General features: G+C 33.3%; 4 protein-coding genes across 4 annotated transcripts; 3 read left to right on the top strand and 1 right to left on the bottom strand.

Moving 5' to 3' along the window:
* The first annotated feature begins 1448 nt into the window (after positions 1 to 1448).
* Positions 1449 to 2000, top strand: LOC120577577 (uncharacterized). Its single transcript, XM_039829173.1, has one exon. The coding sequence runs from the start codon at positions 1449 to 1451 to the stop codon at positions 1998 to 2000; it is 552 nt and encodes a 183-aa protein (XP_039685107.1).
* Positions 2001 to 2662: 662 nt separating this feature from the next.
* Positions 2663 to 5467, bottom strand: LOC120577576 (uncharacterized). Its single transcript, XM_039829172.1, has 3 exons — positions 5426 to 5467; positions 4003 to 4684; positions 2663 to 2721 (listed from the first exon to the last, which is right to left on the bottom strand). The coding sequence occupies exons 1-3, from the start codon at positions 5465 to 5467 to the stop codon at positions 2663 to 2665; spliced, it is 783 nt and encodes a 260-aa protein (XP_039685106.1).
* A 2542-nt stretch (positions 5468 to 8009) lies between these two features.
* LOC120577427 (myosin-binding protein 2) lies at positions 8010 to 12461 on the top strand. Its single transcript, XM_039828818.1, has 4 exons — positions 8010 to 9554; positions 9662 to 9850; positions 10105 to 11493; positions 11776 to 12461. The coding sequence occupies exons 1-3, from the start codon at positions 8216 to 8218 to the stop codon at positions 11454 to 11456; spliced, it is 2880 nt and encodes a 959-aa protein (XP_039684752.1). The 5' UTR covers positions 8010 to 8215; the 3' UTR covers positions 11457 to 11493; positions 11776 to 12461.
* Positions 12462 to 17961: 5500 nt separating this feature from the next.
* On the top strand, positions 17962 to 19899 carry LOC120577575 (uncharacterized). The gene is made up of 3 exons (XM_039829171.1): positions 17962 to 18037; positions 18135 to 19613; positions 19703 to 19899. Exons 1-2 carry the CDS (start codon positions 17962 to 17964, stop codon positions 18983 to 18985), a joined length of 927 nt encoding a protein of 308 aa, XP_039685105.1. The 3' UTR covers positions 18986 to 19613; positions 19703 to 19899.
* The last annotated feature ends 4639 nt before the right edge of the window (positions 19900 to 24538 follow it).

The following is a 24538-nucleotide window of genomic DNA, read 5'->3' as shown; positions in this document are numbered from 1 at the left end:
ATAGTTATTAGAGTTAAAAAAGTATATGGTCCTTTTAAATACACTAAAACATTTGATTTTAGTCATTCTAAAATATTTCTTAGGTATTTAATCTCTCCAAAATTTTCCATTCATGAAATTAATCTATACTTTTTAACCTTCGAATTTCTTAATGAAATATTTTAGAAATGTGTAGATATTATGTCAATCTCTCCCAAAAATAGTAGAATTTTTTAACAAAAACATGAATTTTGATTTTAGTCCCCTAAAATATTCCTTAGGCTTTTGGCCCCTCCAAAGTTTTTCATCCATAAAGTTTGTCCCTACTTTTTAGTCAATTCATGTCTAACATTCACATTTTTTAATGAAATTTTTCAAAAATGGGCAGAAAATTATGACAATATATTTAAAAAAAATAAATTAGATTGAATTATTTAAATTGCCTAGAATTCTAAATTCTTTAAAATTTCTCAATTACCTCATCCAAACGCACTCTAAGGAATATTTTAGGGGATTAAAATTAAATGTTGATATATTTAGGGGAACCATTTACTTATTTAACCTATATTTTAATATCCCAAAAAAATATTTAAATACTTAACTCTCATTTTTTGGAAAGAGAATACTTAACTCTCATTGAGAAATCAGTGTAAAATTAGTTCAATTATATTTTTTTAGGGGGATCAGTTTAATTACATTTTTCTTGGTTTAATTACTTAACAAAAAAAAAAAAGTTTAATTGCACGGTGGTTCATATATATTTTTTCTCTTAATTATTTGAACTTACATTATTCAAAGTAATTTTTTATTTGTGCAAAAAAACCTTAAAAGACAACCTCTCAGAAAGAAAAAAAAACCTTAAGAGACAAGTATACATGAACAAATTAAAGGAGTAATTATTGTTAAAAGAATTTATAAGAGGAGCTGAACCCAGAATCCGTAATCTATTATCTCTATCGACCACTTTATCACTCCTCACAAGTGATGAATTGATCCATGTTAAGAGACTTAAAAACAAGTTTTATAGTGAGACTTTTTAAAATAAATAGAAATTAACACAATGCTTATAAATTTTTGTTTTGTTTTGTTGGAGAGTTTAAGATTTAAACATAAGATCAAGATGATTTGAAGCTCTCATCTAACCAATTAAACTAGGCAATCATCGATGATTAATTGTAATATTATATATATTTATAACTAAATCATAATTTTTCTGGTCTTTTTTTTTTAAAACAATTTCGAGGTCTAAACTCAAAGTTATAATGCATGTTTTTTATTTCTAGAGTGAACGGTTTGTCTCATGAGCCGAACTTGTTTTTGGATTAAACTCAAAGTTATAATGCATGTTTTTTATTTTATTTTAAAATTCGATATCCGACATAAGGGCTGACTAATCAGAGAAGTCAGATCCCACAACCTATTTATGGGGGTCTCATTTAAAGTCAAAAGCTTATTCTTATTTAACGTCGATGGACTTCAATATCACAACAGAGTTTAATCAATTTTTATGGCTTAAAGCGGTTCCATTAAAGATTAATATTTTTGTATGGCGTCTCTTTCTGAATAGACTTGCAACAAAGGACAACCTGCGCAAGAGGAACGTCCTTGAGGTTTCCAATGTGTCTTGCGCGGCCTTGTGTGGTAAGGAGGAGGAAAGGGACCATTTGTTTTTTCAATGTGATCATTATGGTCGATTATGCCTCTTGATATCGAATTGGTTTAGTATTGTTACGGTGTTTCATGGCAATATATTTTCACATGCTAATCAGTTTTGTGCTCTTGGAGGATTCTCAAAGAAGTCTAGGACAACTTTTACTATTATATGGATTTCGGTCTTATTTGTTATTTGGAAAGACCGCAATAGGAGGATTTTTCAGAACCAAATTGAAGATCTCGAAGCTCTTTTTAAAAGGGTTAAACTTCAGACTTATTGGTGGTTGAAAGCAAACTTCATCACATTCGCTTTTGATTATCGCTTTTGGAGACAAAATCCTTTACATTGTTTACAGACTGTCATGTAATGTCTGTTTTATTTTTGATTTATGGCTGTTTTTAGCCTTGATGTTTGTAATTAACTCTTCTCAACTCCCTTTGGCACTCCTTGTGCTTGAGGGACTGATTGTTTTTATTATATTTCATTTAGTTTCTTAAAAAAAAAAAAACTATATGTATGAATTAGCCCATTAAGATTTTATAAATGTTTGAAACAACTACTACATACGTCCCAAAATACAAGTCATTCCGGTAAAAAAAAAAAGTCTAATTTTATTGGTCATTTTACTATCATGAATGGAGTATTACTTTTTTTCTTCGTATTAATTCGCAACTATTCATTACTCTTTTTTTTCTCTTTAATTTCTTATAATTTTTCTTTCACGCATTATTATTGTATTATAGAATAGTCTTGTAAAATAAACTATAATTTTTTCCTGCATATAATTAAATAACAATCCAAATTCTCGTGGCTTGCTAAAGTGATTTATATTGTGGGGGCGAAGAGAGTGTATTTATGAATGAGAGTGAGAGTATAATCATAAATCATTTATTCTAAAGTGTGATTAACTTTTTTTTTTTGTAAAAACATTTTTCCTCATTGTTCTTGAATTATAGATTTGGACATTCTACCATACCCGTGTTTATCTCATCTATAATAGGACAAGGACATTAATGCTTTATCATAGAACTAGTTCACTTGAACGAAAGTTGTGACGCCGGGATACAAGATACGATACGGATAAGATACTGCATCAATACGAGAAAATTTTAAAAATCAAGATACGATACGGCTGGATATGTTAATAAAAAAAATTATATAATTAAATTTATAATATAATTATAACCTTTTTTTTAATATGCAAATATATTAACAAACACAAGAAACTAGACTCGTAGAACATTAACATAAATATAAATAATATTGACGATTAACAGAGTGGTGATTAGTCAATTACTTACGCAAAATATACCAAAAAGAGCACCACCAATGTTATATTATATCCAAAAGGAACATTGTTAGTATTATACTATATTGATCCAAAAAAGAAGCATTATATCCAAAGTGGAAGGCCATCATTTTGGAAGAAAAAGTTGAAACCCTAATTTTTTAAAAAGGGGAAGATGAAATTGGTGTGGGTCGTACTGGCACCAAAGAAAGATAAAGGAAATGTATATATATTATAGTAATATAATATTTTTATTCTTATGTTTTTTTTCTTATTTTTTACAAAAAAAAAAAACACAGAAATCAAAATAATATAAAAAAACACAAGTATCCGTGCGTATCGGAAAATATCGAAAAATTATTTTTTTTAAAAATAAAATTTAGTATTTGGATACTCTCCCGATACGTATCGGAAAGTATCAGATAGATATTGGTGCAAGATACGCAGGGGATACAATACATCATCCATTTTAAAGTATTGGGACTTCATAGAACGAAAGAGATGCTTAATAAGAGCCCAATTTTTGTAAGGCAATTAAGCATTTACAAGATAGTGATTTATTTTAATAAAGAATATAATATTTATATTAGTGAAATTAATTTAACGTCCCTAAACTCAAATTCACCGATTCTAATAGCTAAGATAGAAAACAGTAGTGTTAGACATTTGCTCCTCTCTTAAGCACTTTCAATATACCATGTATTTTCTTAGGTAAATTATTATATAATTAGATTTTTGTAAACCCACCTTCTCCCCAAAAATAAAAAGTAGACGTAGAATCTAATTAAAGGACGTTATTTTCATGATATAGCTTAGGATAAGGTTTTAGTTATAGTTATCATTGGAAATGGGTCTTTTCTATGATTAATATGCAGGATTTAGCAAAAAAACTTCCACATTCATTTCATAATAGTACTATCTTATGATTTAAATTTTGCTGGCTGATGTCTTTATAACCACGCAAGCCATTAAGATGAAGCCTACGGGTCCCAATCTTATTGAGCTAAACAAATGAACTTTTTTTTTTTTTTTTGAGAAAAGGTAAATTATATCATTTCATTAAAAATTAAATCGGTAATACATGCTGGAATATCATCAAACACCTGGAAGCTAGTACTAGATGTGGCTGCCTTAGCTAGAGCATGAGCAACCTCATTGGCTTGCCTCCGAATAAACTCGACATGAGAGTTTGTTAAAAAAGTATTGCGGAATTGAACACTACTGTCCATAATAGAGCCAAATTCGGTGACATCTCCACGACCATTGTTGAAATAATCAGCTACTCTTTTTGAGTCAACTTCAAAATCAACATTGAAAAGTTGAATTTCATGAATCCACCGAATCGCATGATGTAAAGCCAGAGCCTCCCCAACATCTACAGAACAAGATGGATTAAACCACATAGTTTTAGATCGAACATGGTTCCCATCCGAGTCTCTAATGCACATACCAAAGCCTACTTTATTTGTCGTAGTAGGGAAAGAGGCATCAACATTGCATTTGTATCTACCCCTCTCTGGTTTCCTCCATCTAATGTTTATACTGTTACTAGAAGTTGAAGCACTTGAGTGTAGAGCTTGATTATCTGACCTTAGAGGAACTTGCTTCCTATTAGCCTGCCTCCAACCATCAAGAAGGTGTTTTGCTCTATCCAGGATAACTGTAGTTGAGTTAGCCACCTGTTGCCATAACTTCATATTCCTGGCCTTCCAAATACTCCACATTGTAGTAGCAACTATCTCAATTTGAGCTGCCGACAAATTCTGCAGTAAATTAAAAATAATGTCAGGAGCATTATCAAACTGGTTAATTGCCGGTGAGATCAAATGCCACAAATTGGCTGTCTGCCAAATATCAAATGAACTTCATGAGTTCATATTTTGCTGAAAGTCGCCAAATTTGAAATTTTCAATAATGCTTTTATTAGGAGCTATTTGGCCCGTAAATCAGACTTTTAACAATGAGTGGACCAATATAGCCTAATCTTTTTACATAAATTGTTCTTATTCACATTTTTTTTAAGAAGTTAAAATGATATTATATTATCAAAGGATTAAGACTTCTCAGTATAAGATGTGCCAGAAAGAAATTGTTAAATCACAAGCTTACAAAGTCAAGGTAATGGAACTTAATTTTGTCGAGCAATTGATGTAAGAAGTGTTCATTGTGCTTGGAAATTCGACTATTTCTTTCGTTCCAAATCACCCAAACGTAAGATAACCATTTTTCTTTTTTAAATTTCATTTTATCTATATTCTAATCCATGTCATGTGTTCTAATTATGTGACATTGATGTTTTTTCGGCTCTCTTTTGTTTAACAATCAACTTTTGCTTTTAGTCAAAAAGTAAGGAAAAATTAAGTATTAATGAGGTATTTTGACGTCTCCCAACTTAATAATGGTTGTCTCTCTTGATAAGGAGTCAACTTACTCATAAGGTCGTGTATTAAATTCATGTTGTGGATGTGAGAATCTCTTTAATAAGTGATATGATATGTAAATACCTTTATAAACGTTTGTTGAATCTTAAGGTATGCTCCAACCATGATGAACCTCCAAAACATAACTAATATAAACTTTCTTTTATCAAAAAGAAAAAGAAAGTATCAATGGTCCTTAATTTCAAATAGTTCATGGTTTTTTTTTTAAGAAAAGGAAAAAGCAAATGGTCAATTGGTTAGAAAATAAGGGAAATCAAGGTTGAGATTGAGAAGCTTAATTGAGGGCTCCCACTATTAATTAGGTTTAAAAAGTGAGTTTAGCTTTTGATGTTTTCCACCAAAGATAGTCTAGCTTTGAATTTTAAACGTTTTCCTAATCACCACTACATTATAAATGGTCCCATCTCTGCATCTAATTTTCATTTGATTTCCATATACTCTACCATTTCTCACATTAATTTCAAATTAAACTAATAATTTAACCAATAAACACAAATAAGTTTTTTTCTTCTCCTACACATATTGGTTTTTAATCCAGATGTTGTATCTATTTTGAAATTTCTATATTTGTTTGGCATTTTTTAAGATTAATTTTATACACTATCATGCTATTTTTTTTACATTGACAATAACTCACCCTTTGTATCACTTTTAAGATATATATTATTAAAGTCAATCATAATTGGAAGTGTAAAAAATATTTACATCATTGGTGAATATAAATTAAATTATTTTTGTGGGTATATTGATTTGGTATAAGTAAAAAGAGAATTTAAAAATGATAAGTCACATATAAGAATACAGCCTTGTATAATACTATTAAAAAAAAAGATTTGCAAGTCGTGTGCACCAAATATGACTTATATGGTTGATAAGAAAATTGAAGTACAAGTTACATGTGACACATAAGATTAGCATGTTTCATAAAAAAATAAAACAATTTTTTTTATGAAATCATATTTTTCGCTTATGAAATACTTACTCTTCTTTCTAAATGTTGGTTATGCGTATCATATACAATAACTTGTAATTTTTGTTATATATTTGGCTAAAATATGGTTTTAGTCCCTGCAAATATGCCTCGTTTTGATTTTAGTTCCTGTAAAATTTTTTGTTTTTGAAAATTGGTTCAGCTATAATGTGCCACGTATGCAAATCATCACAAAAGTGGGGTCAGGGACTATTTTCAAAAACAAAAAATTTTGCAGGGACCAAAAACAATTTTTTTTTTACAGGAACTAAAACCAAAACGAGACATATTTGCAAGGTCTAAAATCATATTTTAGCTATATATTTTGTGTAGAAGCCTTATTCTCATGTAAGTGGATAAATACCGTATCATCTTATTTTCTAGCATAATTAACCATAATTTGTATATTTTTTTTGGTAAGTTTTGGATGCTTGGATGCTTTTTGTATTCAAATTTATCATCATGTTAAAAAGTGTGATCACATTTCCTTTTAATCTCCTTTAAGCTGGCATATATGTACTGAATTAATATGATAATGGCAGTCTAATTTAGGTTAATTATATATCCAGTAGGGCCAAATGAGACACTGAAAAATTTATGTGTCTAGACTTGACTAAAGCAAAAGCAAATTTGGAGATCCAAAACAAGCACAATATTGATCACTATGCTAGCTATAGATTCCTTACATAAAAGATAGGAGTATATGAAAATGTGGATATTATTTTTGGGAAAGTACATATGAATGTGAGTGAATAACGTATGGAAACAATTTTTGCTTTTTTCATGCCACAATTTTAGAAAACAAGGGTAGTAGCCATTGCATGCAATAAGGTCGGTGAGTGGCGGTGCAACCCTAACCCAAAAGCCAAATTCATCCTTGTTGGAGCCACATAACTAGGTGCTTTTTGATTACCTAACTAGTTAGTAATTTTTTTTTGCAATATAAGGTCTTAATATTGATTGAGAAAAAACACAATACTTCTATGGCACATAGAAGGCTTGTCAACAAACTAAAATAAGCAAAGTTGTAATAAATTAATAATTTGATTAATACATAATCTATTGGTTGGAAGGAGCCTATATTATATAGTTCTATATTAATAACTTAATAATTTAAAAATACAAAGTTTATTTGGAAGCATACCTACATAATGAACTCAAGCATCTGCAGCCGTAACAGGTCCCACCCCCTTACTTTGGGACTGGTCTACCACCTCATGTTTGTGGTTTAGTGGGCCCATTTCATTCCCTGCTTCAATACAAAATTTGAAGTGAAGCTGGCAAAAGTAACATTTTTGGTCTCAGAAAATTCTAGACCTTGGAAAAAAAAAACTCATTTCAAACAAACTACTTTCTTTTCCATACACTAATCCACATAAAGCAGTGTTACACATTTTCTGTCAGACACTTTGGATAGAAGGTATGTTCAATTTCACATTTTAGATAGAAGATATGTTTGGTGTCCGATAATGTTAATGTGATTATCTTTAATTTTTTTTTTTAATTTTATTAACATAAACGTGTCAGTCTCATGTACGATGTCATGTTGTAATTGTTTTATGTATCTTGTTTTAGTGAAGCTAGTGAACTATTTTAATTTTATGGTACATTAATTTCAAAAAAGCACTTCATTGATAATAATGGTTGGAGAAAAAATCTACATTCTTTAATTTGTTTTGACTCAAGAACATTACTTTTTCCCTCTAAGTCTAAATAAAACAACTTGCTCTCTCTCTACTTTTGATCTACTCTTTCTTTCTTTCTTTCTCTCACAAACAAACACACCAAAATACAGTTTTGACATCTTGTCTGAAAACTCTATAATCCTTTTTCATTTTTCTTTTGTACATAGCAAAAACAGAGGAAACAGAGCATCATCAACCATGGCTGCCAACAAGTTTGCAACCATGTTACACAGAAACACCAACAAAATCACCCTTGTTCTAGTTTATGCAATCCTTGAATGGATTCTGATAATCCTTCTTCTTCTAAATTCTCTTTTTTCATATTTGATCATAAAGTTTGCTGATTATTTTGGCCTAAAAAGACCCTGCATGTGGTGTGCAAGAATTGATCATATCATAGAGTCTGAAAAAAACATGAATCCTTGTAGAGATCTTGTGTGTGAAGCTCATGCTGTTGAGATTTCCAAATTGGTTTTCTGTTCCAATCATCACAAACTAGCTGAATCAGATGACATGTGTGAGGATTGTTCATCTTCATTTTCATTCAAACCAAATTATGTTAAAGTTTCTCAAAGTTTAGATGTTTTTCCATGGATGAAGGAAATAGATATGATTAATGGTGCTGATGGAAAGGGAATTGAGAAAGTTGAAGAGGGTTTGGGATGTTCTTGCTGTGGTGTTAACTTTGATAACAGATTCTACCCTCCTTGCATTGTTATTGATCATTCTATGAACATTTTGGATTATGAACAGAACTCACAGAAGCAGAACATGATCAAAGAAGGTGATCATCAGTCAGATCAAAGCAGATCATATTTTACACTTGATCATCATGAAAATCAACAGAACATTGAAGAAAACAGTGGAATCCATATGTTGTTTGAGGTTGAACATGATCCAGGTACAAAAAAAGAGGAGGTAGAAGAGAACTGTGCTTGTTCTGTTTGTGATGGTGTCAAGGAAACTATGGTTGATGATCTTTACAAGCTTGAATTTGGTGTAATTAAAGGGAATGAAACCTTGGAAGAGGAAACTTTGAGATTGAATGTTCCAAAGTCTCAGGATGATGATCAAGCTTGTGACAAGACTACTGTTGAAGTTGAGAAAACTGAGGAAATTCCACCCAAACATCTTGAATTTTTCATTCATGGTGATGATTGCAGTTTGATTCCTGTTGAATTGGTTGAATCCACTGCCACAGAAAATGGAAATCAAAGTAGATGTGATAAGGTGGTGGATGAAGGGTTTAAGGAGAGTGAAGATTTTATTCTGGATTTTGGCATGAGTACTCATGCAGAAGCTGAACCATTAATTGAGAATTGGCACATTTCTGGTGATATTGTGGCAGAATTTTCATGTCAAGAGAATAAAAATGTTTCCAAGGTCAATGAGGTTGAATCAGATCAATTGAATTATCAAGATGTGAGGTTTTCTAAAATAGATGAAGAATTCAATAAGGATGATAATGTTGAAGTAAACATGGAAAGAATGATGAATGGATATTTTGATGGAGAACTAGGTTCATATGTTTCTCTAGGTTGTTATAATTTTGCTTCTTAACAATTCCACTCATTTTTTATATTATTGCTCTTGTGATTTTTTATATGCAATCATTGATCTAATGTACTTTATTTATTCTTGCAGCTTCTGATGATGCATCACAAACTCAAGGTGAGGAGGAATATGAAGCAGAAGTATCAATTGGAACTGAAATTCCTGATCAAGAACAAATGGATGAGTATCAAGGCGAAGATATTCTTTCGGATGCAAATCAAAGAATGCAAGAAGATTCATCTACTAACTCAGTCAGGTTTAATGCCCAACATGATAGTGGTAAGCCTCAATTTATTGTCCTCCTTTTACCTCAAATCCATACATATAACCGTGATTATAAATTGAGGTTGCAGTCGCAGCAGACCTTAATAATGTGGGTAAATGTAGCCAATGCGACCACAATTGCAGTTGTGATGCCTCGAAAACCTTTTTATTGGGGCCATAATTTAGAACCATGCTTAGAACTTTCTAATGACTTGAGCTGAATTTATTTTTTCATATTTTTAAAATAGAAATTTGCAATGTGTAATTAGGTCATGACAGAGATGAAGAAGAGTTTGTAGAATTTACAACCATGTCACTTGAATTAAGAATGCCAACAGCAAGTGGCCATATGCCTTCATCTTTGGAGCTTAATGAGAACGAAGAGGAAAAAATTCCTGACACACCGACTTCTCCGGAGAGTCTTCATCAACTGCATAAGAAACTACTTTTTCTTGAGAGGAAAGGGTCAGGAACAGAAGATTCATTGGATGGAAGTGTAATAGGCGACATAGAATGTGGTGACGTAACCTTCGAGGAGTTAAAGTCCGAATTGAAATCCGAAAGGAAAGCTTTGAAAACACTATATGCAGAACTAGAAGAAGAAAGAAATGCATCTGCTGTAGCAGCCAATCAAACAATGGCAATGATTAATAGGCTTCAAGAAGAGAAAGCAGCAATGCAGATGGAAGCTTTGCAGTATCAGAGAATGATGGATGAACAATCCGAGTACGATCAAGAGGCTATGCAGATTTTGAATGATCTTATATTGAAGAGGGAGAAAGAGAAGCATGAGCTAGAAAAAGAGCTTGAAGTATATAGAAAAAAGGTTCATGAGTATGAGGTAAGAGAAAAGATTTTGTCAAGAAGAGATAGTAGCATAAGAAGCAGAACTTCATCTCCTTCTTGTAGCAATGCCGAGGATAGTGATGGGTTGTCTATTGATTTCAATCAAGAGTCAAAAGAAGAAAATGGTTTTCATAGCAACCAGAACACTCCTGTAGATGCTGTGTTATATTTGGAGGAATCATTGTCAAATTTTGAGGAAGAGAGGTTATCAATACTAGAACAGCTGAAAGTATTGGAAGAAAAGCTAATTATATTGAATTATGAAGATGAAGAACACTGCTTCGATGATACTGCTTCGATAGAACATTTTCGTGAAGAGAACGGGAATGGATATCATAATCACGATCATGACGATCATGATGATTTCCAAGGTCATGTAAATGGATTTGCAAATGGTAATGGAAAGCATCATCAAGGAAAGAAAGTCTTGGCTACTAAAGCAAAGAGGCTTCTACCACTTTTTGATGCAATCAGTACCGAAGAAGATGTAGAGTTAAGTGGAGATGAAGATGAATTAGACTTTTCTCAGTTGCAAAATGTTTCAGCTGAAAAGACCAATTTGGATAAGAAAAAGGTTGGTTTAGAAGAGGAGGTGGATCATGTTTATGAGAGACTACAAGTTTTGGAGGCAGATAGAGAGTTTCTAAAGCATTGTATCAGCTCATTGAGAAAAGGGGATAAAGGGTTAGATCTTCTTCAAGAAATTTTACAACATCTACGCGATTTGAGGAATGTGGAGCTCAGAGTCAGGAACATAGGAGATCTTGCGGTGTAAAATGTCTACATGTTAAACTCTACCAAAGATATGACAGGTAAAATGCTAACTGTTTTTATTATTTTGAGCATGTTTGAGTTGACTTATTTGATCTTATCTACTGATATAACCACTTGCGAGAATGTTTATAGAAACAATTTATGACGTGTTCATAAACTGTTTTGAGCCTATCCATTTTTCGAAGAAAAAAAACTTATCTATGAGGGCTTATATGACAAGTCTTTATGCCATAAGCGCTTGGTTAGGTTATTTATCCAAACATGCTTTTATCTTATTTGTCAATTGAGATATGAATTCATTGAGGTGTTCCTAAATGCAGATTGTAGTTGATCCACATGCTGCAAACCAAGCACACATGAGAAGTTTGCACCAATGCAGTGCTTTACATATATACACAAGACAACAATGCATGCATCATTCCAATTTTAACAAAAAAAGACAATGGGAGATCCCTAATGGAGAAGGGAGAATCCTTGTAGCATGATCTGTTTGATACAATATGGTGGACAACAAAAATTAAGTCTGCCTTTTGATATTTTTTGTTTCATTTTCTTTGTCCAAGTGGGCCCAAATTTTTGTGGGTTGTGTTCATCATGATTACCTTTATGAAAAAGGAGGATGATGAGCATATGTGTGTGTAGGGTAGTGAGTTGAAGAGGCCATGCTGTCACTTGTATTTTATGAGGAAATTAAGACCTGGCTTGCAAAGCTGGAGAAAACCATAAAAAATGATTCCAGTGCCAGGTGCATAGAATTTTGTTTATTAGAGAGACAGAATTAGGGCCACTAGTTTTGTCATTTTTTTTTTTTTTTACATTATTTTTTTGAGGTAAGAGTGAAAATTGAGGTAAGTAGCCTCTTTCTCATCTTTTGTATTATTATTGCATCCTATGAGGTTTTTTTCTTTCTCAAGACAAAAAAAGCTGAGTCACTTGTATACTACATGTATGTACTGTATTCATTTGTAATTATTATAAAAAAAAAAAAAGTGAGTGTTTGTTTATATACAGCTTGGAATTTACTCTTACTAGGTATTTTTTAAGGCTTGTGATGTGACTTAGATGGATGTTTCACAAGAATTAAAAATAACATGAGATTGAGAATTGAGAACCAAACACAGCTTTCACAATTGATTGTGTTTTAAGCTAGATACAACTTTGTGTTTGATTGAAAACAATGCAAGTAAACTAAAAATATTAATATAGTGAGGTGAAAACAATAGAAGGACGGCACAGAGATATTACTAAAGGGACATAAAGCCTAGAATACAAACACATTTTGAAGAGACATTTTCCTTTCTTTTGGTGATTCAAGAGGTAATAATATTCCTGACTTAGGTATAATTAAAATACTTAATATAATTAAGCTTAAGCAGACTTTAATTTTAACAAAGCCCACAGAAACAGAATCCAGTTGAAAATGTGAGATTGTGATGCATGTTGTCATCATCCTTACATGTAATATGACACTAATCTGTGTAATCAAGATTAAACGTGTCGAGAGGAACAAATAGGTCACCATCTATCTACTATCAACTATAATTTCCAAGAGACAAACATAAGTATTTTCTTCTTCTTGTGTTCATACATCCTTGTCAATATTGAAACTTTTAACCTTTAAATTTTAGTAATGCTATTAACGCACCGAAATTATGGTGTATTACTTCTATTTCTACGATAACAAATGAAAATGACAATATATATTTCCCTATGAACAGCCAATTAAAGATGACAAGTTGTGCATAGGCTTATGCACATGTTCAAAGTGTCCTTGATTTTAGGTTAAGTTAACTTTCAAGTTTCAATAATTTTTTATGTCTTAAGACTTCAATTCTCACGGAAATCCTTTGATAATATTTGAGAGTTTAGTTATAAAGTAACTAAAATTTGACTAAAGATTATCTAAGTTAGAGACTAAATCGTACATCCGGTTAATAATTAGTTAACAAAAATCAACAACCAGCGATTGAGCCAAACCTGTTGGTTATTTTTTACAATAGATCCAAATAAATAGCTATGGGGGTCCATTTTGCAATGAAGGTGTATCTAACGTTTTAATCTGAGTCCATCAACATAGGGACTTTGACCATTTCACTACCACATCTCCCATGACATGAGAAATGACATCTGGGCACATTTCATTCTTTTGTACTCTTTTTGTCTTAAAATGTAAGCAAAAATGGGTCAATATAAATTAATATATTTGGTACAAATTTTAAACCAAATGCATTAAGTTTTGCTGATCAATTTTTGCTTATATTTTGGGACACAGGGAGTATATATTTTGCTTTATTCCTCTTTTTTTTTGGTTGGTCAAATCTTCATTCCTATTTCATCCCATCCAAAATTATGGTTAATTGATACTAGAGGAATGCTAGCAACACTCTCTTTTGAACACTCTCTCTAGCACTCACTCTTTTATTGGTTGAATTCAATGTAGGACCTACACTTTAGAAATGGAATCCACATAAAGTGGTGGGACATACATTGATTTCACCCAATAAAAGAGTGGGTGCTAGAGAGAGTGCTCAAAAGAGAGTGTTGTTAGCATTCCTCTTGATACTATATATGATTTGGAATTCCTTTAAAAAAAAAATGAGGAATTAACACATAAACATGGTAACAAAATAATATGCAGTAGTAATAAAAATTTGAAGAGCGTCGAAATCCTCTCAAGGTAAGGGTAAAAATCACGAGTAGTTCAGACCTAAAGACATAGCCCCACTATAATCAAATAAGAGTATAAGAGAAAGAAAGCTACCCGCACGAGTCGATTGACTATAGAAGAGCGTCGAAAACTGCTAACAATTAAACATTTTTCTTCTAAAGTTCGATTTGTGGCAAAGATGAAACCTTTAGGATAGCCTCTAAATCTTCTAGGTCTAGAGGAAAATGACAAGGAATGGCTTGGCAATGACCTCACTAGCTAACATAATTTGGCGACATGAGAAATAACGACAAAACTATTGGATTAAAGACTCTTGGAAGTTAAAAAATCGACGAAACCAAGTAGGACCGACCTCTTGTTTGATGAAAGGTCAAAATTTTAGTGTACTAGGCAAAGAAGCTCCACGGAACAACTTGAAGAACTTATGAAATTTTTCCGTATTATTGCTCGAGAGAGACCAACTAGAATATGATTGAACCAGTAAGTGGGTGGTTCATTTAAAGGGGTATAAGAGTCAGCAGAAGAACATAAAAAGTATTAAACCATAGATAAAGAAGCCAAATAGAGCGACTAACATTGACCTTCTTGACGCTAGTCATAACCATAGTGACAAGATTGTCCATGTTATGGTAGAAATCAACGAGAATGTACTGACTCAAGGCCAACAACTTCCCTTGATAGATAAGATTATTCACGTTATCCATTGATCTGTCAATACTAGCCGAATAGAGGCTTGAGTTTTGGCATGATAATTAATAAAAGTTTCCATGAACGTAACACCAAGAACATAAGCTTTGAGGGATTTTTGTAGACGAAAGAACTCATGACACCATCGCTGGGACGAAGCTCAATTATGGCCAACATGTCAAAAAACGTCTAGCGAAATATTCCATAAGAGACATGGAAATTATGAATGGTATAACTCCAAAATAGGAGGATATGGCTACCATGGGCATGATGACTCTATTATGATACCAAGACTTTTCGACAAAGTCAACGATACCCTAAAAAATTCACATGTTTTTTTTGGCTTCCTTGACTCAGGCGAGAAAGTTTAGATATCCTTGAAAAATGGTGTTAAGAGGCATTCTAATAATAATTTTTTTCATTGAGAAACAAGAGGTATTGAAATGTAGCAAAAAAGAAAGGATGACCTCATTTTTACGACAAGGAAAATGAAGCTTAAGATTGTGATAAATACTTTTAGGGCCAAAGGGAGGCCCTAAGAAAGCAACATAACGATTTCTATCACCAGAGGGGTTCACTACATGCATAAGGCAACACCAGATGGCATTTCATTATTGTATGAAGTCATGGTTGATGAAGAGCTTTTGGAAGTTTTCCAAGTAGACATCAATGGAGTTTTACAAATCAAATTTAAGTAACTATGAGCAAAAAATTCGAGAGATAGAAGGCATAACAAAACTTGGGGTTTTGGGAATTTGCGTTTTATAATGAAATACTCGAAAAGATGTAATGATAAAATGACTAGTTCCAAGATTCAAATGATATGTAAAGAAGAGCAAACTAGTTCATCTAAGACTTGTAACCTTTGGGCATGTTGAGTCGTCAAACAACGCAACTTTTTTGTAGTTTTCCAAATGACCTGAACTAAGGGAGCATCTATTATTGGCAAAATTTTAGTATGTTGAAACAGGCAGAGTTAACAGAAGTCAAACATAGAAGTCAAACATTTTGAATAAAACACGAAAGGATACAATGAGGATTGAGAAATTGATCGAAGAGATGACATGCACTCCACACTTGTATAACCCAGCGTACTTCAAAGTGTTTCTTGTTATTGTAGATAGTGGAGAAAGTTGACCTTACAACCACATATTGAACAAAGACTTTAGGGTATGTTTGGTTCGCGAGAATGAGGAAGGAAAGATTGGTTGTGGATGGAAAGCACGGAAACCAACAATCTTTCCACAGTTTGGTTCAAGGGAACAATAAGCATGGAAAGAAAGTAAGGTGGGACCCACGCCTAAAATCCTTTCCACACCAACCAGGACGGAAAGATTGGAAAACAACACATATTTGTTTGAAAAGTCTAAAATGCCCCCAACTCATATTTGCTTTTTATATACTTTTTACTATTTTTTTTTTTAGATATAGCTGTTACTCCTTTGTTGTCTCTCTATTTTTATTTTTTCAACTTACTGTTTCATTTTTACTCACACCTAGCCACATATTTTTTTTTCCTTTGAAAGAGTAGACACATGTTTATGCTTCATATATATATATATATGTCCAAGGGTATTTATGTCAATTAATAAATATATATCTTTCTTTCCTTCAATTTTCTATTCCACTTTCTTTTATACCAAACAACCAAAACAATCCTCTCACTTTCTATTCTTTTTCTTTCCTCATATAATCTTTCCTTACTCTTTCTTTCCTTTCACTTTCTTTGATCATCCAAACAGACCCTTAAAGTCGATAAAATACCATCCGAAGAAGAGAAAATTGTAGTTTGATGTAAGAAAATGAAGAACAAAGGGTCATGTACTTTAACTATGAAGCCAACTCCTAACCAAAAACAGACTTAAGCATATCTTCAACCGTCTTGTAAAATCCTTTAATTTAAAATTTATTGTCATTTCAATTCAAAATATTTTACCTTTCAACCATTTTATTTTCACAAACAATGCCTTTAAATTCATTTACTTTCTTCGTAATTTATTTTTCAAGCCATTTTAATTTCAACACTTCACTTGACATGTCATTTATCTTTACGTCTTTTAAATTCATGTCTCCCATTTTCAAGTTCTTTTAATCCAACACACATTTATATTTGAAGTCTTTTAATTTTTCAATAACTCAACCTTAATCCGTTTTAAGTCAATTTTGACTATAAAACCTAAATCTAATTCGGAGGTATTTTTCGAAAGAAAAAAAAAAACACGAAACTCATGAGTTTACCTATTAACTTGTTCGAACTCCCGTAGTCTCAATGATTAAACATTGAATTGTGTTGCGAATTTGATTGACTTTCATTAGTACAAAAATACTCATCCACACCTGATATATTTGAGCGGCTTAAATATGATATTAGTCCTTGTAATTTGGGTTAGTTTTGAATTTCGTCCATGTAAAAAAAACTTTGAATTACATCCCTGTAAAAAAAAATTGTTTGAAAATAGTCCCTGGGCCCGCTACACAGATGATTTGGCATGTTTCTGACCCACGTGGCAGTTGCTGACTGTGCAACTATGGTCACATGGCAGCCCAACTCATTCATTTATTTTAAATTGAAAAATTTAATTTTTGGAAATTAATTTAAGTTAATTTCGAATAAAAAATGAATTAAAAATTATTAATATAAAAGGGGAGATAAAAGGAAAAAAGGGTGAGAAAATCTGAAATTAGGGTTTCAGATTCCAAACTTTTCAGCTTTTTCTCCATTGATCTCCGATACTGCTTCTTCTCCAAACATTACAGATTCCAAACCTTCGTCGTGTGTCGTCCTGTTGTTTGTCGACGGTGCCGATCTTATCTGCGAAAGTTGTGTAGTTCGACGGCTGGGATTGCGCCGTTCGAAGGTTAATCGACGGCTGGGAGTGAGTTGACTCTTAAGTCTTTGAAAGGTAAGAATATTTTAGCGCCTTTATGCTTTTAAATTATCGTTTTTTGTGTATATTTATGTAATGTTTTAGTCGTTTACCGTTTTCCATTTTTACGGGGACCAAATCAAAAGTGATGAATGTTGTTTAAATGTTTTTTTTTTTTTTTGCATGTAATATGTCTATTACCGTAGCTTTTCATCATGGAGGGTTATTTGTTAGGGACTGGTTAATATGTTACAAAGGTGGTGAAGAATCAGTGGTTGATATAGATGTTGATAAATGGTGTTATTTTGAACTGGAAGGTTATGCAGATGACTTACAGAAAAAGTATAAGTATAGGAAAAGGTATAGGTTGTGGTGGAAGGTTGAAGAAGAAGTTGATTTTAAGATAGTTAGGTTAGATGAAGATGCTGAAGTAATGAAAGAGTGTGATGGTAAAAAGAAATTAAGTTTGATATATACATTAAACATGATGTTGTTATAGGTGATGGTGGTTTTGTCAATCTTCCTAAGTATATAGAAGAAGCTGAACCTGTTAAGAATAGCAGTTGTAAGGGGAAGGAAAAGGTGGTTGAAAGTGAAGTTTCTGATGATGTGGAAGTTGATGATGGTGGATATAGTTCTGATGAAGATTGTGATGTTAGAGGAGACAAGTTTGATGACAGTGAAGAAGATAAAGCTTTAGGACTGGAGGATGGGTTTGGTTTAGCTGATTCTAATAATTTCATGATTGAAGGTCCAAGTACTACTCTCCCTAATACAAGAAATGAAGATGAAGTGTTATTAGATGAGGTTGAAATAGATGTTGATTATGAAAGTGATTCCCTTGGCAGCTCTGACCCTGATGATTCTGATGAGGAAAAAGGTCCAAGATATGAAAAGTTTAGGATGGAACAGCTTAACAAAAAATTTAAGTTCAAGGTTGGCATTGAGTTTAAGTCCCTAGATGAGTTCAAGGAAGCCCTTACTGAGTGGAATGAATTAAATGGGTGGGAGTTTAAGATGGTGAAAAATGACAATGAAAGGGTTAGGGCAGTTTGCAATAACAAATTGAAAAAATGTAATTATGTTGCTTTATGTAGTCAAGTGGGTGGCCAACACACGTATAGGATTAAAACATGGAGTGGGGACCACACATGTGGTAGGGATGGATATAATAGATCTGCTACGTCCAAGTGGGTTACAAAAGTACAACTTCCAAATATAACGTGTACTGAGAAAATAAGTGTAAAAGACATCATGAAATACACGAGAAGGAACCAAGGAGTGGGAGTCACCTTCTACATGGCCTAGAGAGCAAAGAAGAGGGCAAATGATATTATTGAAGGTGAGGCTGCAAAACAGTATACACTGTTATGGAGGTATGCAGTTCAGTTAATGAGGGTTTCAGAAGGTAACTCTATCAAAATAAACATTGAAAGACCACTACCAACAATTCAACCAAGATTTGGATCATTTTACTTCTGCTTTGAAGGACGTAAAAAGGGTTTTTAAGTGGGTGCATACCATTCATAGGAATAGATGGGTGTCACTTGAAGACTTAGTATGGTGGTCACCTTTTGATAGCAGTTGGTAGGGATGCAAATGATCAATATTACCCTTTAGCTTTTGGGGTTGTTGAAGTGGAGAATAAGGAATCTTGGAGATGGTTTCTGACACTGTTACTTGAAGATATTAGAGTTGATAAGATATTGGGCAAGACATGTGGCCAGTTGTTGATGCTGAGGAAATGTTGCCACCAGCATACAAGAAAGGTCCAAGAAGACCAAAAAAACTGAGAAGAAGGGAACTTGATGAACCTGAGCCCAAACATCATAAGAGGCAAGTGGGTAAGTACAGATGCACCAAATGTGGTGACTTTGGCCATAACAACCGATCCTGCAAGAGTACTACCATTAATCCAGAAGCTCAGAAAAGAAAGGTATAAGATTCATTATAATTTAAATATGTTTCAAGTTATTATATTGATTTAAATAGGTTTAACAACTTGCATTTATTGTATTGTTACAGAGGAAACCATCAAGAAATGCAAGGAGGTCTGCTCAAGTTAATGCTGAAGTTGGTCATGTTCATGCACCTCTAGAAGTTAATGTTCAACCTCTACCTGCTATTGTCAATGATGCAAAAAAACTGCACCAACTGCTGTTTAACATGCTACTGCACCTGCATCAATTGGTGTAAATGCACCATTTAAGCCACCAAACAAGGTACATTACTACATTAACACAATTGTAATAGGGCCACTTAACACAATTTTGTTTCTTGAATATAGTGTATGATGTTACATTACTGAAATGAGTCTTTTTTTGTTTCTATGGTTAGAAAAAACATGTTGAGATGGTGTATTATGTTACACAACTGAAGAAAAAAAAAGAAGCAAAGACCACAATGACATGGCATGAGGTAAGGTGTGAGACTTCTGCAGAAAAATCATCTGCTGGGGTACCAAAGCTCAACCTAAGCAGACTTAAAAGAAGTGGAAGAACATTCTACTTTGGTCCTCAACCAAAGTTTGGAGCACCAGGAACAATGGAGACAAATCCTATTGACATAGAGATTGATAATGGACCTGGTGAGCTAACCCAGGAGACAGTTTAGACAGTTGTAACATATAAGAACAAGAAGAAGAAGAAGAAAGCTTTATGGAAGCCTTAGATCAACATGCTAATGTCTGTTATTCCTTGGACCATTGTCTTTTTGCTATTAGTGGATGAGAAATGCCTTTTACTTGGTTTGTATTTTGGCTTGAACAATGCCTTTTATTTGGTTTGTAATGTGGCTTGAACAATGCCTTTTTGGCTAGTAATGGGTTATAACTCCTTTTACAGTTGTCTTTAATGGCTTGAACAATAATGTTATCATGGTTTTTGGGTGCCAAGCCATTTAATTGGACTTGTACCTTTCGACCGTTGATATCTCTATTTTTTCTTGGGAAGGGCAAAATTGAGAAAAAACCCTTAGATTCTAAGTTCGGGGGTCGGTTTTACTACGGGAAGGTGTTAGGCACCCGGAGTAACTATAGTCCTCTATAGGAGCCGTTTTCCTAAGTCTATATTCACGCTTATTTTTACTTACTTTTGAAAATGGGAGGTTTATTTAGTTAAGAATGGGGGGAGAGAAGTTGTAAGACTTTTTAATTTTATTTCGGCTTGGATGAGTTTTGACTCATTGCCTACGTACCGTTTTACGGGATCAAAACCGGCGTAGTTCTTGCTAAAAAGGCTTGTTGTTTTTTTGTTTTAATTGTTTGATTTTAAGTTTTGAAAATGGTTTTGAAGAAGGAGATTGGGAGGCTTCATGAGCATTAGATTTAGCAAAAAAAAAGTGAGGTTTGATTAGTGATTAGAAAGAAAGTCTAAATGATTAAGATGAATTGAATTTTTCTTAAGAGAAAAAAAAGAAAGAAAGGAAAAAAAATGAAGTGTTGACTTCATACTTATTAGGAAAGTTTTTGAAGTGAAGTTCAATTATTTTTTGAAAAAAAAGATGGATTTTCTCTAAGTGTTTAAAACCTAAACGCTTATTTAACCATACAATCCTATGCATACATCTAAGGTGAGTGTGTGCGTGTCGGTGCATCATAGTGTCCATAGTCCATATTACAACAATTACCTAAATACATTCTATGGCCCCTTTGCCAAGCTACAAAATAGTGATGACAAATTACATCTCTAAATGAATTAAGACTTGGAAAAAAAATAAATGCTAGGCTAAAGAAGGTGGAGGGAATACTGAATGAAATGCATGAAACATGGAAATAAACTTGTTAGTCAAAAGAAAGAACATAATAAGCACTAAGAAATAAAAGCATGCAAGATGGCACAAAAAGTTAACAAAATGACATTAAATCCTAAAAACTTAGGTATGAAACCTAAAGCATTCTTGGCCTCTAATTCTCATGCTTTAACAAATTTTGCAAGAGTTTTCTTTATCTCAAGTTATAGCATAGAATTATTGGAAACATGCAAGCATGGTTTCATGCCATATTTTCTAGAATAAACTTGGCATTTTATATCTTTCAAAATATGCATATATTGTTCATAAAATCAAGCACTCATGAACCAAATCAAAACAGCAAATCAACATGAAATTATTGGCACAAATCTCTCATATTAACACGTCAAGTAGCTTTTATTTCATATTCTCACATCAAGGACAAATGTGTGAAGAAGAATCCATAACAAATAATTCAAAGAGAATTAAAATGCTATGAATTAATTATACAAAAATTTCATAGATCCTTAATGTTCAAAAATGTCATAAAAACACTAAGAAAATATCAAGAAACATGTGATAATTTTTGGAGGTTTTTTGGAGAAAATTTTAAGCATGCAGGGGTTCAAACAGCAAAGAAATATGGTGCAAATAGCAGGAAAACAAACAAAAACGTAACAGAACAAAGCCCAAACCAAAGGCCCAATACACTAGAAGATCCGGTTGCACAGGAACCATACGATTGATCCAGGATTCTGAAACCCTAGATCAGACGGCCAGGAATCAAAGGGGAATGGACCGGACTGGACCGGTCCGGTTCGCTGGCTTATAAAAAGGAAGGAGCTCCGGTTTATTTCATTTTGCTGCTCTCATTCTCTCTCTAACTCTTCTCTCTTCTCTCATCTCTCACCTCTCACTAACTTCGCCGCCGGCGAGGATGAAGCTACGGCGGAGACCTTGAAGGTCCGCCGGAAACTTCATCTTCTCCGGCGAGTTCATGCAGTTTCCGGTGACCTAAATTTCCAGATTTCAAAGATTCTTACTCCATTTGATTCGTCCTTTAACCCTAAACACGAATCCAGCAGTTGTTTTTTCAAATTCAAGTCGAAACGATGTAGATCTGGAAATTTGCCGTACGGCTTTGAATTTGATTTTGATTTTTTTGAAAGATAACGTTTAGATCCTTGAAGATCTACATCATTTCGTTGTTTAACACCTCTTTGATGTTTGTTCTTGCTTTCAAGACTTAGATCCTTATGGATCTAGGTTTTGTGTTTACGGTTACGGTTTTGGCTTTGAATTCTGGAAATTTGGATCTGTTTTGCTTGCGTGATTTTTAGGTTTAACAGTGATATTGCTTTTGAAAAAGATTATGAGTTTTACCTAAGGTTTTGGTTGAAACCTTTAATGGAGAAATTCTTTGGAAAACTTCAATCTCTGATGCTACGTGATTTGGCTTTGAATCCGGAAATAAACCGGTGTTCCTGCTGGTTTCTTGCTTTATCGTCTTCTTCGCCGGTTTAAACCTTCATTATCTTTCTTTCTTCTTCGTCTTCCTCACTGTATCTTCGTGATCGGTGCTGGAGTTTGCCTTTGGCGAATTCGCACCTTGAATTGCGAAGATACTTATTCAATGATGATGATTCTTCAAAGAATCACTGAGAATCCATGAAAAATAGCTTGAATTTGTGTAGTTTCTGTTTCTGGAAAAGGTTAGGTTTACGCCATTGATGAATGTTGAAGCTTTTTCTGTTTTGATTTGTAACTGACAAGAGAGAGTGTGACTCTGTGTTTATGAGTTGGCACTTGATCAATGGCTTTGAGTGGCACTGTGCACCTTTTATAGCATGACATGTGTGCCTCTGAACAAATGAGAAAGTGACACCTGGACCTGGAAAAAAAAAGACACGGCCTTGGACAAAAAATGAAATTTGGACCTTTTTGCAAAAAACAAAACTTAAGGACTAAACTGCAAAATAAAATAAAAAACTTGAAATGAAATAAAAAACAGTTTGGACAAAAATGCAATTTTGGGACCTCAATTGAGGGACCAAAATGCAATACAAAATAAAATTTGAATAAAAAACGTAATTTGACCAAACGTAAAGTGAAACAAAAATAAAACTGACAAAACGGACTAAAACGAACCAATGGCCTAAATGAGGTACTTCAAAGTAACCTCCCCATGCCAAAATTTCATGTGAAATGACCAAAATGCCCCTAGGGCTAAAAATGACCTAAACCAACTCAAATTGACTTGACACTGACTCAGACACAAGTTTGAAATGAAATTAGCAAGGTTTACTGATGAAATGTTAAAAACATAATCTGAAAAGACTCAGAGACAGTCACAAGGATGAAAATGGGTCCCACTGCAGGAAATGACCAAAATACCCTTCTGTATGACTTTTTGCAAATTTGAAATAAACTGTAGAAAAAGCAATGTAATGATTCAGAGACACTTTTGAATGACTTACAAGACAAGTAAAGACATTTCAAAAGGTTTTATGCAAGAAAAACATAGGTAAAATTGTGATTGAAAATATCGCGAAGCAGAGACAATCCGAACTGTGCAGTTGAAATTTATTAACTGACAAAGTTTGAAATGAAGTTGGGCCCAGTATTTTTAGGTCCAAAAACAGGGTATAACAGCTGCCCCTATTTAAGTTTCTTTGTCTGGAGAGTCAAGAGACGGAGTCTTTGGCTTGACAGGACGAAGATACTTAAATATTAGCATTTGCACTGTGTTTGGACGTAAAAATACGCCTACCCATTTTCAAATAATATGCATGCCATGCATCATTTGGATTATGAATGCAAGACCTCATGGGGATTGGAATTAACAAAATATGTCGTATCCATCGCGGGATTGGTAGACATTGACAAAGATAGTGAATAGCAGCGTAACGGGAAACTAGAAACAAGTTGGACAGGTACAAGCTGTTCTTGGATTCAAACTAGCCACTTGACCGGGGATGAAACAAACAGACAACTGCGAGTTGTTCTTATGGATTCGAACTGGTCACTTCACAGGGGATAGAGGTTACTGGACAAACATGAGTTGTTCTTATGGATTCGAACTGGTAACTCACTTGGGGATATTGGAAAGTGCGAGTTGTTCTTATGGATTCG

Source organism: Medicago truncatula, chromosome 8 (assembly GCF_003473485.1).
Source record: "Medicago truncatula cultivar Jemalong A17 chromosome 8, MtrunA17r5.0-ANR, whole genome shotgun sequence".
NCBI classification, from domain to species: domain Eukaryota; kingdom Viridiplantae; phylum Streptophyta; class Magnoliopsida; order Fabales; family Fabaceae; genus Medicago; species Medicago truncatula.
This window is presented reverse-complemented; position numbering and strand designations above follow the sequence as displayed.